Source organism: Corvus moneduloides, chromosome 16 (assembly GCF_009650955.1).
Source record: "Corvus moneduloides isolate bCorMon1 chromosome 16, bCorMon1.pri, whole genome shotgun sequence".
Lineage (NCBI taxonomy): Eukaryota > Metazoa > Chordata > Aves > Passeriformes > Corvidae > Corvus > Corvus moneduloides.
The window spans coordinates 9,892,067-9,906,882 of record NC_045491.1 but is presented as its reverse complement, the minus strand read 5'-3'; the positions used below and the strand labels follow the sequence as shown (position 1 = coordinate 9,906,882).

Below are 14,816 nucleotides of genomic sequence, written 5' to 3'. Positions count from 1 at the left end.
CAGGGGAGGTGGCGGGGCCGGTCCCGGTCTCAGCGGGGAGCGCTGCCGGAGCCACACGGGCGGCAGGTACGGGGGGACCGGGAGGGCGGGGGGGATCGGGAGAGAGTGTGCGGGGTCGATGCTGGCCGGTCCCTTCGGCCCCGAGACGCTGCGGAGGGATGCCCGCGGGCATCTCTCAGCGCCCTCGGGCATCCCTCGGCGGCGTCTCGGGGCCGAAGGGACCGGCTCGACGGGGCTGGTCACAGTGTCTTTTACACTGATACAGACCTGAAGTCACCCGATCTCTGCCTGGTTTTGCAGCAGCGGGGCAGGTTTTCATGCTGAGCAGGTATTTGGGATGTACCCGGCGTGCAGCCAGGGGTAGTCATTCGGATTTAACCTGTATTTACACAGGGGCTTCCTTTAATCTCACTGATAAAAGAGAATGGGAGCAAACCGCAGCTTTATGGAATAGTTCAGTGCTTGGTTTGGTATTGGAAATGTGCCATCTCCCCCAGGATGGTGTCTCCCAATGAGGCAGAGTATGCTCGCAGCATCCCAGGGGCGTGGAATTGCTGGAGTTGGGGGTTTGCTCCTCTTACTATCCAGGATTCCCGTCATTCCTTGCCCAAGTAGCAGTTAACTCTCGGTAATGTGACCTTATTGGCACGTGAGGAGCACGGCTTGTGATTGTCCTACAAGAGAGGGACATCTCGGGAACCATGGAATCATGGATTGCCTTGAGTTGGAAGGGACCTTCAAGTTCATCTCATTCTGCCCCTGCCATGGGCAGGGACACCTTCCACTATCCCAGGCTGCCCCAAGCCCTGTCCAACCCGACCTTGGGCACTGCCAGGGATCCAGGGGCAGCCACAGCTTCTCTGGGCACCCTGTGCCAGGGCCTGCCCACCCTCACAGGGAGCAATTCCTTCCCATTATCCCATCCATCCCTGCCCTCTGGCAATGGGAAGCCATTCCCTGTGTCCTGTCCCTCCATCCCTCGTCCCCAGTCCCTCTCCAGCTCTCCTGGAGCTGCGTTAGGCACAGGCAGGGGCTCTAAGGTCTCTCTGGAGCCTTCTCTTCTCCAGGATGAACAGCCTCAGCTCTCCCAGCCTGGCTCCAGAGTAGAGGGGACCTCAGGGTTAGGCAGGGAAGTGGGGAGTGACACAGAGCACAGAGTCAGGCAAGCGCTATCTAAGCTCCCAGACTGTAAATACTCCTGGAGTGCTGCACCCCTGCCTGCTGGAGTTGGAGACCTGGAGGCGCCTGTGTGGATTGGAGCCGTGGGTGTTGGAGCTGGCACTGTGTGCCCTGGCCACTCTCCCTGCACACCAGCAGCAACACAGAGCATCTGCTGGGAGCCCTGACCCCACCTTGAGACAGGCTTTCATTGCTCACTGACATGTTGCTGCTCCACTTTTCAAACTACCAACCTGTAAACTTGTGAGGTAATAAAAGAAATTCCTCTAATTTGCAAAAATACCACTAGAGAGTATAGATGTCTCGTCTAGGAAAACGAGGCCTTTCCCTCAGGGTTCCGGGGAGATGGCAGATGAGCAGCTGCTCATCAAAGAGGAGTGACTGATGTGTCCCAGTAGAGAAAGTGCTGAGCACTCCCAGTGTCACCAGGCTGGTAGCGTCAGGGTGGTTTTGCAGCCCATGTCCCACCCTGGATCTTCCAGGAGTGGGCCAAGTTTTGCTCATGACTTTATTTCCTTCAAGTGGCAGTTGCCCTACGAAAATCCCAGAGGAGATTCGACAGAGTCAACACGTTCATTTCGTAATGTGGGAGTCTGATGTCACTGCGAGGTGGAGGAGTTTCACCCAGGGTGATGCTGGGATGAGGCAGGGCTGGACTCAGCTGCTGGGGACAGGGAGGACATGTCCACAGCACAGAGAAACCCCACTGGAACCAGGAGCAGGTTTCTCTTAGGATGGCTTTGGTCATCACAGGGATGCACGTGCTGCCAGGAGAGGGGCCATGGCACCCTGGGCACCACAGGGTCTCGTGTCCCTGGGGTCAGCTCCACACAGTTCAGACGCTCCAGCTGTGACCAGAGCAGCCCAGAGCAGGGCACAGATGTAAAGCAGTGCTGGCTCCTGGAGCCACCTACAAAGGATTCAAGGCTGCATGTCTATCAAGGGGGTGGCACCTCCAGTGCTCCCAGCCCTGCTCGGCTCCTGCTCCATCACTGCTCCGCTTCCTCACTCTGGAGGGGCTTTGGGAAGGGGGCACAGTTGTCTGTGCACTGATGGAGAGTGGGTGTTTACATCCCTCACTTACCACTTCTCTGCTCAGGTGAAGCCCGCTGATGGGGCAGAGCAGGACCCACCCCAGGCTGGCACCAAACCTGGCACCAACCCTGCCCTGAGCAGCTCTGGCCCCCAAGCACTGAGTGCTGTGCCAGGGAAGAGCCCCCATAACAGGGGCCTGGACAGCTCACCCAGGGCAGCTTCCAGCTGCCAGCAAGGAAGAAGCCTGTTTAGAAACGTTCTGGAAGTAAAGGTAAGAAGAGAACTGTTAAAATGAGAATATACGTTGCAAAAAAGTCATCCAGGTATAGTCAAATGCAGCTTTTGCCTCATGCCATTTCTATTATCCCATATGAAAAGAAATAATTTCTCCCAGCACTGGCAGGTTGATGAGTGACCCACAGAGACCTGTGCACAAGTGGGGTGTCCCTGTGGCAGGAGCCAGCGGTCGGTGACAGCAGGGACAGCCTAGGGTACGCAGCCAGCCAGCACCAGCCAGGCAGGATCCTGCCCCGCACTGGGCAGGGGGTTGAAATTTCAATCTAATCTAAATCTTTTATTGGATTTCTTAAAAGGCAGAAAATACTTCCTCATCTGCCTCACTGGGCTCCCCAGATTTAAATGAGCTCTGAGGATTCAGTTCTGTTAAGCCAAAGCTGAGCCCTTGGGAAGGGGCTGAGCTCCCACCGTGGGGCTGGGGCAGGATGGCCCTCATCTCCTCCCACAACTGTGGGCAGTTCAGCAGAGGCTGAGGTCATTCCTCCCATTCTCCTTGTATCTCTGCCCAAAACTCAGCCAGGGTCTGGTGCAATGTCAGCTCCTTCCATGAGTGAACCACCCCCAGGCAACGGCAGGAGGAACCTCTGTGGCACAAGGTCATGAAGGATGAGATGATGATATTGAGAGTGCAGGGGGTCCAAGTCCCAGGACACGACTTCCTTGGAGAACAAAATCTTTTTCTATAGGAGTAGAGCCTGCCTTCGGATCTTAGAGGAAGCAGCTGGGGTTTGTTCTTTCCAAAGTCCTCTCCCAGAGAGGATCACCTACGTCTAACATCACAGGTAATAGTCATGCAGTGAAAACCATCATCTCTTTTTGCGTCGTGGAGCGAGACTCCAAAATCTGTTGGGTTTATACTGTTACCAAACTCTCTGTGTGCTACTCAAGAGAACTTGCAGATCTGGCCAGAAGATCAAGGAATCAGTATCACCTTTTTATTTTTGTATAAGAAAAGTATGAAGAACCCACCTGCTTCTACTCCCCAGGGCCGTGCACACCTTTACTGCCTTCTTTGCTCACCTCCAAGTAATGCTGTGTCACTCTCATTCCTGCCCTGCTGAGTGCTGCTCCTTAGTGGGTTATTGCTGCATTATTCCGGCACTCTTCCTCCCAGGATGGGGCCTATTCCCAGCATTAATCTTTAACTCTGCTCTCCTGCAGCTTAAATCTGAAAAATGTTCTGAGTGGCTGCTTCAGGTTCTTTTCGAAATCCTGCCTCGGGATGTTAAGATTTAGTAACACAGATTCTAACCTTAAAATAGCAGCACAAAATGTTCTATTTACTCACAAAATGAATGCCAAGTATGCAGCATCCCTCAGCAGAGCAGGGGAGTGGGGGGGCCGTACTGATAATATCTGACAGACAAAGGAATTTGGTGGAAAAAAACCAATCTGTTGTCCTTCCTCCAGCGGGCAGCAAATCCCTGGACAGCATTCCTGGTCCTGGGAAAGGTGCGACTGCTTCCAGCTCCCCTTCTCCTGTCCCTCTGAAAGCTGGATGTTCGCTAATACTTCTTAGCTCTAAGAAAGATTGTCTTAGGCTCCATGTGAGGTTGAACCCTGAGCGCTGTGAGCCTGAGCTCTACCCAAGCCAGCTCCTGCATGTACTGCTTGGTCCATCTAGTGTTGGCTGAGGCTGGGACGGCATTCCAGCTGTACCAGTGTGCACACAGCATTCCCAGTCCCTGAGCAGCACCAGCTCAGGCACTGCCACACTGCAGGGCCCGTGGCCGTGCTTGAGAGACACCAGGCACAGCCGTGTCCTGCAGGTCCCGGTCGCTCAGCTCTGGTGGGGCCAGAAAAAACCCCAAAATGTGACCAAAGCACTCACCGCCTTTGCAACTGCCAATCCCAAACTTCTCCTGTGTCCTCCCAGGAGGCTGGGTGACATGTTGCTGCCATGGCATGACCCTGCAGAACGTCTGTGCTGAGTTTTTCCTGGGTTGTAAACCACAGCCATGCCATCGCAGTGACTGTCCCACTCCTGCTGTGCTGACAGTACAGGTGCACCTGGTATGGCACAGCCCGTGCTCCTCCTCAGAGCTGGTTTGATGTCTTTTCTCCTGCTCACAGGCAGCAGCATGAACCTGAAGAAGTACCTGGTCCGGGCGCTGCATCGCCTGCAGAAGGGCCCTGGTTACACCTACAAGGAGCTGCTGGTCTGGTACTGCGACAACACCAACACCCACGGCCCCAAGCGCATCATCAAGGAGGGGCCAAAGAAGAAATTAATCTGGTTCTTCCTAACGTTGCTCTTTGCATCCCTGGTGTTCTGGCAGTGGGGGATCCTCATCAACACCTACCTCTCCTACAATGTCACCTCATCTCTCTCCATTGGCTTTAAGACCATGAAGTTCCCTGCAGTCACCGTCTGCAACGCCAACCCTTTCAAGTAAGTTCTTCTCCCAGTTTCCCCATCTGTGCTCTAACCCCTCAGAAAGATTGCGAGAGTGAGGTACTGAGGGCCCGTTCCTGTCTCAGACATCGTGTTAGGAGCATCAGTGGACTCACCAAGTAGTACTAAAAACTAAATAAAGAACAGTATGAAGATGAATGGCTCCGGGCTGGAGGAGGGTTCATCTGCCTGCAAGTTCTCCTGGGCTTTGTGGAATCCCAGAACAGTTTGGGTTGGGAAGGGACCTTCCAGTTCATCTCATTTCACCCCCTGCCATGGTCAGGGACACTTTTCACTATCCCAGGTTGACTCCAAGCCTCATCCAACCTGGCCTTGGACACTTCCAGGGATGGGGCAGCCACAGCTTCTCTGGGCACCCTGTGCCAGGGCCTCCCCACCCTCACAGGGAAGAGTTTCTTCCTAACACAGTTTCTGCACCATATCAGTCAATCTAATGAAGGTTTTTGCCTTCCTGCAAACTTTCCTCAGCTCATAAAAAAGCCAAATTCAGCTCACCTTTCTCAGCCAGAATGAGTCTTTCCATCTTTCTCCACAATTCTTTCCCTTACCCTTCCTCGCTGTGAACATTCTTCTCAATGCTCACACTCCAGTCACTAAGATCTGGTTCCACAGTCCTGTCTGCCAGGAACCACAGAGATAGAACTGAAGTGTGATTTCAAAGGAGTCACTGATTTTCATTAGAGTTGCTTTAAATTTATAGTTGCTTTAAATTCGTATCTGTGCGATAGTGTAGCCCAAGGCAAGACGCTCTCAGCCAACACAATTGCTTAGGGGTAGTTTTTCCTCCACTTGCTAGAGATGTTTTGTGTAAACTGTAGTGAATTACTGAACTAGAACCAATGTGGCCCCATGCTGGCATGTTCACCCCTGCAGCACTCGCTGTTTATCCTCCCACTGCCCTTCTGCCCAGCTGCAGCCTGCTGGGACGCCAGTGTCCGAGCTGGCCGTGCTGTGCATGGAAACTCCTGTTGTCCTCCAGAAAATCCTAGGCAGCAGTCTGAGGTCCCCAGGAAGGTCCAAGCCAGTGGCAGGTGAGCTTCCAGGTATCCCCAGCACCATGACACTGCCTGGTCACAGCTCCCTGTCCCTCAGGTACTCAGAGGTGAAGCACCTGCTGAAAGAGCTGGACAGGCTCATTGAGGCGGCGCTGGAGAGGATCCTGCAGCCCACGCCAGGGAACGGCAGCGAGAATGTGTCCCCGCCACTCGACTTGGAGCTCTGGAACCAGATCCCCCTGGTCCTCATTGACGAGCACGACAAAGACAATCCCATCATCCTGGACATCTTTGAGACCAACCAGACTGCTGGGGGCAATGAAACTGCCATGGGCAAGGAAACCAGTGTGAGCAATGACACTGCTTGGAGCTACCAGAGCTCTGTGGATAACAAAACCACAGGCAATGAAACCACTGCTCCACCCACCCCAGCCAACATGACGTCGGAAGAGAAAAAGTACAAGCTGGCAGTGAAGCTGGTGAGAGGGGTCCCGCAGTGGCAGCGGGCAGGGATGAGGGATGAGTGCCTTGGCAAGGATGCAGCGGGGAGATCTCTGTCTCTTCCCCACTTCCCCACTGCCCATGGCCACTCTGCCCTGGGGCTCTGGTCTGGCTGTGCCCAGCCCCAGGCCCTGCTGCAGGCTGAGCCCAGGGCAGAGCCAGGGCAGGGGTGTTCCATGCAGGCTCCCAGACACGTTCACCCCTTCCTTAGGTCAGGCTCCCAAAATGCCAGGGAGAGGCTGTGGCTGCCCCCATCCCTTTCCTGCTGCAGTCCACAGTGCAGAGGCACATGGTGTTCTTGCAACCCCTCATCCCTGCTCCCATGGAGGCTCCAAGGACCCTGCATGAGCAGACCTCAAAAGTTGGGGCAACTCCAGCCTTAAAGAATTGGCCCAAAAGTGTCATTTTCTGTTAGCTTGTGGAGGTCACCCTGGGGCTGATGTATAACCTGCCCAGCTGGGAAATGTCCCTGGGGAAGGACCCTGTAATGCAGTGTGACAGCCAGCTCAATGTGACAGCTGGCTTGTGGCTCTGCCAGGCTGAACCTCTCTGTTCCTGGGAGCTGCAGGCAGGGCTGGCATCCAGACGAGCATGTGGGGAGGCGATGCCATCCTCCTGGGGGCTCAGACCTGCCTGCTTTGTGTCCCCAGTGCAGCCATCAGGGCTCTGACAACTGCACGTACAGGAACTTCACCAGCGCGGCGCAGGCAGTGACCGAGTGGTACATCCTGCAATCCACCTCCATCCTCTCCAAGGTCCCGCTGCATGAGAGGATCAGGATGGGCTACCAGGCAGAGGACATGATCCTGGCGTGTCTCTACGGGGCTGAACCCTGCAACTACAAGTAGGTGCACATGAGCTCCCTGCTCCTTTCCGTCCCAGCAGGAATGAACAGCATGCTAATGGCATGGCAGGGCAGGTTCTTTTCTCTTTTTAAGGTATGTATCAGCTAATAATGAGATTGCTGCTGATTCTCAGCTCTAACAACACTTCCCAGAGGTTTTCTGGATGTGATCCTGACTGAAATGCATTATTTTGGAACAGTGCTGGCTGAGTTAGGGTTTTGGATGGGCTGTTTTGCTCATGACATATCAAGAGTAGCAGCACCCAGGATAACCACGTGCTGAGTCAGCAGCAAGACCCCCAGTTACAGCTTCCCTCCCTTTCTGCACAAGGCTCTGAGAAATGCATTTTAGCCAACTTTGTTTCCTATGAATCCCAAGTTCCTATCTCCAGTGTTGAGAAAGGGGAGCACACAGCAGCACCCCAGGGTGTGGGGAGCCCTGTCCTTCTGCAATGTCCCTTCTACAACAAGGGCGACAGAGAACTGCTGTCAAAGCACGAGCTATAATGCCAGCCCAAACCTGTAACCATAGCTCAGGCTGAGCAATTGTTCCTCTCACCTGTGTGACGTGTGTTCCTCTCCATCCCAACTGAGTGCTGTCCCCAGGGCCATGTCCCAGCAGACACCTGTACCTTGCCTTGACTTTTTTTTCAAAAACAGATGGATTGAAGTGGTATCAGCTGTAGTCCCTGTTCAGCAAATGAAGCAATGGGAGGTGAGCCCCAGCACAGCTGCTGAGCTGGGCCCACCATCTGCTTTATGTCACACCCCTTTAGTCCTCCCGAGAGTCACAGTTTTATGTGTATGATTCTTCCAGGAATTTCACCCAAATCTACCACCCAGACCATGGTAACTGCTACATCTTTAACTGGGGCATGGATGAAGAGGCTTTGAATTCTTCCAACCCTGGGGCCGAGTTTGGTAAGGATCACTCTGTGGTGGAGGAGGGGGCTGGAGGGGCAGACGTGAGGGGTCTGCCTCGTGGTGCCCATTTCTGTGACTCGGGACAGATTTATGATTCCTCTGTCACTGGAGCACTGCACCATGGAACAGAGGCTTTGCAGAAGGGGATGACCCCCAAAAGGAAAATGTGCCACACAGGAAAAAAGTGACTACAGATGTTACACATAGCAGGAGGGCATCCTCTGGATATTTGAAATATCTGAGACAGCACCTGACTAGTCCCAGTTATTGCCATTCTGGGCATTCACCACCAGAAGTGTTCCTGCATAGGTCAGGCTGCCATGGCAGCCAGACCGTGGCTCTTCCCAAGGAACAGGGAGAAGAAAACAGACTCCCTTTTTTCCCAAAGCCTTACTTTCCAATACTGTTCCTGTTTGAGTGTTTTGTCTGGTGTCCCAGGGCTGAAGCTGATTCTGGACATCAGCCAGCAGGACTACATTCCCTACCTGTCCTCTGCCGCTGGGGCCAGGCTCATGCTGCATCAACAGAAGAGCTTCCCCTTCCTCAAGGATCAGGGCATCTACGCCATGGCTGGGACAGAAACCTCCATTGGAGTGCTGGTGGTATGTGTGGCATTCCTCAGGAGCAGATTCTCTGAGAATAATGTTATCTGATGGGACCAAAACCAAGTTTGCTTTAAGTCTTGGCTGAACTGGCTCAAACCAAAGGAGACAAGGTACACACCTGCCAGGGGCTGGAGCAGTTTATGGAGGATTTTATGTAACTGTCCTGGCAAAGTGCTTTATTGAGGCCAGAATTTTTGGCTCAGGCCATGGTTGCCTCTTTCTCCATCATTTCAGAAGCTGCTTTGCCAACCCCTGAACACCCTCACCTGCATGGATCCACCCAGGGAAGGGGCTGCAGCCTCTTCAGCTCTGTCATCACTGACTTTCATTTTTGGCAAAGCTAGTGGGGAGCACAGGAATTACAGAGCCTCTGGAAAACTGGGACAGGGACCTGTGGAGGAGTGATAACCGCAGTTTGGTGTTTGGGTTTCTTTCCAGGATGAGCTGGAGCGGATGGGTTATCCCTACAGCGACTGCACCATGAACGGCTCCGATGTCCCTGTCAAAAACCTCTACAGCCAATATAACACCTCCTACTCCATACAGGTAAAACACCCTTTTAAATCAAACCAAACTCTTCAGGAAAAATCATGCAAGCAGTTAAATCTTTGGCCATCATGCAGGGTACTAGGGAATCATAAAATCATAAAATCCTTATTGTTGGAAAAGACCTTCAAGATCATCAAATCCAAGTATCAACACAGCACCACCACCGTGCTCGCTGATAAACCATGTCCTCAAGTGCCACGTCCACGTGGTTTTTGAACACTTCCAGGGCTGGTGTCTCCACCACTGCCCTGTTCAAATGCTTTACGACCCTTTCCATGACAAGTATTTCCTAGTATCTGATCTAAGCCACACATGGTTCTGTAGGATCGGTCACTGAAGTGCTGGGAAACTTCTGCTGAGACAATGTCTAAGTGACACTTCTCAGGAGCTCATGTTTTGTGTACACAAGTGGTATTTACCCCTGACAGGAGGCGAATACAAAGGAGAGATTCTCCCTCTTAACACTCCTACGATCTTTAACTTTTTTCTCTTTGGGGAGACTAAGTAACTTTTCACCCTGAAAATGCAGCTGGTTTGTACAGGAAGCAAAACAGCCCTTTACTTCTTCATCACTCTGAAAATGGGATGAGAAAGTTGAGTGTTTGTAAACCTTGAATCTGTAGAAAATTAGAGTGCAAACACTAAGCACAGGTTAATTTGTAACAGGCTGTACTAGAGAGAGAAGCAGCTCTTGAGGGTGCGATCCAATAATAAGGGAAACACCCAAACCATTTGGGGTGATTCACAGATGCACCCAGAGATCGGGAGGGCTTTGGGCTGGCAGCGGTTTTATATTTCTACCTTTATATAATATAATAACAACTGGATCACTTTACCCAACTTTTGAAGATGTTTGTATTAGGTTTAAGCAAACACTCGGGAGGATTGCATTATTCCCTAGAAGTGCAAACGCTGACGGAGTTCTGTGTCCACATAACGCCACTTCAGAGCCCTCTCAGCAAAACCAGGCTCTTCCATCACTCCCTGGCTGCTCTGTGCACTCTGTGGACCTTTCCTATCACACAGAAATTCTCTGCTTGTTCTACCCACAACTGTTAAATCTAATTATCTTCTCACAGACTTTGCTATTGCTTTGTGCTGCCTCATGCAGAATCCCACTCCAATCTCAGATGATGAACTTCACGCCTCACCAAGCTAATGGCAGTGCTGCAGCTGGAGCTGCAGCCACAATCCTCCCAGGAAGAGCAGCAGCTGCACAGAGAAGATCATCCATATGTCTGCTCTTTATGTTGAAGGATTTGGAAATTCCTGGTCTTAAAGTGTAAAACCAGCCCTTTGTCAGTGTTGTGTAAAGCCTGGAGAGCACAGCCATGTCTGTGGTGGAACAGAACATTTGTGTTCTCTTTTGGAAGCTTGATATTACTTCTATGAAGCCCTAAAATAATTGAGAAATGAGCAGTTTCTTGTGGGAGTGGCAGTGGGAGCTGAGCTCCCTCCATTTCCCACGAGGTCTCACCCATGGGCAGCTCCTGTGAGTGGCCTTAAAAACTCCAATGCCCAGCAAGGCTGGAAGAGGTTCTGGGCAGGGACAGGCTCTGGCAGCCCCCACTTCCCCTGCACCTTCATCTCTCTGCATCTGCAGCCCCAAAATCTTCTGTTCAGTGCAAAAGGGAGGGAATTCCTGGGAGCCACTGCCATGCCAGCAGTGCGGAGCTGCCCGAGGCCTCAGCCCAAGTCTAAGCATCCCTCTTCCCTCTCCAGGCCTGCCTGCGCTCCTGTTTCCAAAACCACATGGTCGAGATCTGTGGATGTGGGCACTACATGTTCCCTTTACCTGAAGGGGTGAGCTACTGCAATAACGAGGATAACCCGGGCTGGGGTAAGAGCTTGCGGCGGCCTCTGGGGCCAGGCCGGGATGGGAGCGGGGTCTGCCCTGTCCCTGCAGCTCATGCACAGCTGTTCCCTACAGGACGTGGCTACTCGGGCCAGTGCTGGGGAGAAGGGGCCACACCTTGGTCTTGGCTGTGGGCTGGGTGAACCCTTGGGCACCAAAGAGAAAGAACACAGGGTATCACGCCAGGCCTCTGCACCCAAAATTTTGGGTCCCCTAGCAGGGGCAATGGAGGGTCCGGTGCTCCCCTGGGGTGGGACAGCTCTGTGCTGGCAGAGGCCAGGGCTGTGCCAAAAATACCACCCTGGGCAAGCTGGCTCTATAAAAACTGTCTTCAGAAAGTTACAGTTTATTTTTAATTTATTATTAAATTGTCTGAGTGTTTTGCCCAAGTTTCTCAAGGAAGGGGAAGTTGAAAGGGAAGACAGCAGATCTATGCGGGAGGGTCATACCTAATATTCATTTTGATAAATGAAACTGATATAACCCAGTAAGTGGGTCCTTATCTAAACAGATACTTTAATTTTGTTTTCACCAAACAGCATATTGCTATTCCTCACTGAGATCCAGCATAAAACAGCGACAGATCTGCATTGACTCCTGTAAAGAAACATGCAAGTGAGTACCTGAGCCTGATCTGGTTGCTGTGGAGGTGTAGAGGAATCCTGCATTTTGACTCCCAGCCATCCTGACCTAAAAGGGCAGCAAACCATGCAGGGCTGGTTTGCTGTGTGAAAACTGAAGTTCCAGAGACTTCAGAGGAAGGGAAATCTCCATACTAATGCTCTCCCTCTTCCCTCCAGTGACACACAGTACAAAATGACCATCTCCATGGCAGACTGGCCATCGGAAGCCTCTGAGGTAACCCTGATTCCTTGGTGTGTAACAGACATTGATGGTTCCCTGTTCCCAGGCACACGGACACTCACTATTGTCAAAGCTGGTGTGCAGGTCAAAGCACCTTTGCTAAAGTCCATGTTTTCCACACACAAACCAGCAGCAGCACCAGGGCATGAGGCAGGAGGAGGGACCCCTCCACAGTGGCTCCTCCCTCCTGGGGTTCTGTCTGAGTGTCACTGTCAGCCCAAGGCTGAGTCCACCTTCCACACCCCAAAAGGGCAGGGGGGCTTCCCACAGGACAGGGAAGGAGCACCCACTGGCCCTGCTGAGGCAGAGCTGCCCTGCTCAGGTCCACAGCATCCCCCTCCACCTGCACACGGGGCCAGGGCTGCCTGGGATGGGGCACGGCACCCGCAGGCTCGTGCTCTTTGAGAGCACAGGATGCCTCTACTCTTTCTGAACAGATTTTGTTTTCCTAGGACTGGATTTTCCATATTCTGTCTTATGAAAGGGATATGTCAACAAATGTGACTCTGGACAGGTGAGTGAAAGGAACAACCACTTTATCTTCTCTGCTGAGCCTGTTAACATCAGCCTGACACGAGCCTTGGCACCAGGCCAGCGCAAGCGTGCACGAATGTGCAGGGAGGACGAGGTTTGCGGCGGCTTCGCCTGGGATGTACAGAAAGCAGATCCAACAGGCACTTCATGCATGTCCTCTGCTCTCCAGAGCTGCAAACTGGGTCAGGCAAACTCAAACATGCAGTTAAGTAAAATCAGCATTAAGGACAGCTCCCACTTCATTATATTTGTCACTTCATACTCACATGTCTCTCCATCCCGTGGTCAGGCTGGAGCAAAGGTGCTGGATATCGACAGCCCAGCTCCTCACTGAGGTGGGTTTTGTTCTTTACAGGAATGGTATCATCAAGCTGAACATTTACTTCCAGGAGTACAACTACCGCACCATTTCGGAGTCAGCTGCCACTACGGTGAGTGCCCATCCCAGCCTGTCTGGCAGGGCAGGCACAGGAGCCAGTCAGCTGGGAGGGGGGGACAGTCTGTCACATCTCTAGAGGCTGCTGTTTTGAACATTTGCTGTAATGAAGCCACCTTTGCCTACTGGCTCGCAGCCCTCAGTTCCTTCCCCCACTCCATGTCCCAGCCCTGCAGGCCAGCACTGGCACAGGAGGGGACCCAGTGGGCAAGTCCCAGGTGCAGGGGCATCACCCACGTCAGCACTGGCACAGGGGATGATGGATCAGGGTGGGGCACATCTGAGGGGCTCCACTTCCTCAGCTCACTCCGCTCTCCTCCTGCAGATCGTGTGGCTGCTGTCGAGCCTGGGAGGCCAGTTTGGGTTCTGGATGGGAGGCTCAGTGCTGTGCCTCATTGAGTTTGGGGAGATCATCATCGACTCGCTGTGGATCACCATCATCAACGTGATCGGCTGGTGCAAAGGCCTGAAGCAGAGGCGGGCACAGGCGCGGTACCCAGATGCTCCCCCGACGGTGTCAGAGCTGGTGGAGGCTCACACCAACCTGGGCTTCCAGCACGAGGCCACGGGGGCTCTGCCCAGGGACGAGGCGCTGCCCCCCGAGCCTGGCACCCCCCCACCCAACTATGACTCTCTGCGTGTGCAGCCCCTCGACGTCCTCAGTCCCGACAGCGACGCGGAGACCGAGTGAGCAGAGTGCCCTGTCAGCTCCCGCCGGCCACCGCTGTGCTGTGTGGCACTTGCTGGGCAACCATCTGTCAAAATTAGTAAGGAATTAAAAGCCCAAGCTGTCCTCTCCTATGACTGATTGCTGGGAGGGAGCTCTGCCTAATAAACCCTGCAATAAACCTCACAGAGTCAGGCTTTGGCTTTAGTGTGTAGAGCTTGTGTATATCAGTATTGCTGTAAAATCATGTCACCATGTCTCGTTACCAGGTGGGTGGGAAGCAATTCCCAGTGAGCAGAGCAAGGTGGTGGCAGGGAGAGGATAGGATATTCTGACAGTGGATGCAAGGTCATGGCCTGGTAGACCACAGAACCCTAGAAGAGTTTGTGTTGGAAGGGACCTTAAAGACTCTCACTCTATCCCCTTCTCCAGCACTCTTGGCTGCAGAGATGGGGCACAGCATGTGCTGCAGCTGTGCCATACCATGGATCAGAGCCTTGCAATGGGACCAAAGCTAATTCTGACCTCTGAGGCTGCAGAATTTCCATTCCCAAACTACAATGGAAACAGCAAAAACTGAACTCTCCCTTCACAGAGCCCCTGTGTGCCCTGTTGTGCTGCTGACCAGGGTTTGTACCACTCATGGTGCAGGTGGTGTTGGTGTGTGCCAAGGCTAAGACTCCACAGAGACTCGGGGGTGGGAGGAAGCACCAGCCTGTTTAACTATCATTCTTGCAATAATAAAAAAATTGATTTAAAAGTTGTCTTTATCTTCCCTGCTGGCAGTGGGGGCAGTCCAGTGCTGCCAAGAGGTTGATGGCAGTGGCTTGCAAGGAGAACATGCTGTGCTCACCCTGGCATGAGGGCAGCCGGGGCCTTTGGGGATCTGTGTGGGGCTGAGCTGAGTGGGGCAGTGCATGCACCTGGCCCCAGCCAGCTCTGGCCCCCAGAAGCTTTCGCAGGAGCCCATCACAACCCACCAGGACTGGCCTTAGTGAAGTACTTTTGCAAAAGTTCAAGAGGAAGCACAGTCGTGTGGTTAAATCACATACCCAGGAACACGATGTTCTGGGCACGGCGCCCAGTGCAGGGCAGCCGTGGAGAGGGGAGTCCAG

General features: G+C 53.1%; 1 protein-coding gene across 2 annotated transcripts; it reads left to right on the top strand.

The window, feature by feature from the left end:
* Nucleotides 1–13,902, top strand: SCNN1B (sodium channel epithelial 1 subunit beta). 2 transcript variants are annotated; one of them, XM_032126299.1, is made up of 15 exons: nt 1–66; nt 2,279–2,485; nt 3,198–3,293; nt 4,585–4,903; nt 6,020–6,401; nt 7,074–7,267; nt 8,085–8,188; nt 8,630–8,793; nt 9,235–9,342; nt 11,068–11,185; nt 11,740–11,815; nt 12,001–12,058; nt 12,517–12,578; nt 12,954–13,029; nt 13,360–13,902. In XM_032126299.1, the coding sequence occupies exons 4-15, from the start codon at nt 4,593–4,595 to the stop codon at nt 13,723–13,725; spliced, it is 2,019 nt and encodes a 672-aa protein (XP_031982190.1). In that variant the 5' UTR covers nt 1–66; nt 2,279–2,485; nt 3,198–3,293; nt 4,585–4,592; the 3' UTR covers nt 13,726–13,902. The 2 variants fall into 2 exon arrangements, with proteins under 2 accessions (XP_031982190.1, XP_031982191.1); XM_032126300.1 differs by lacking the exon at nt 3,198–3,293.
* The last annotated feature ends 914 nt before the right edge of the window (nt 13,903–14,816 follow it).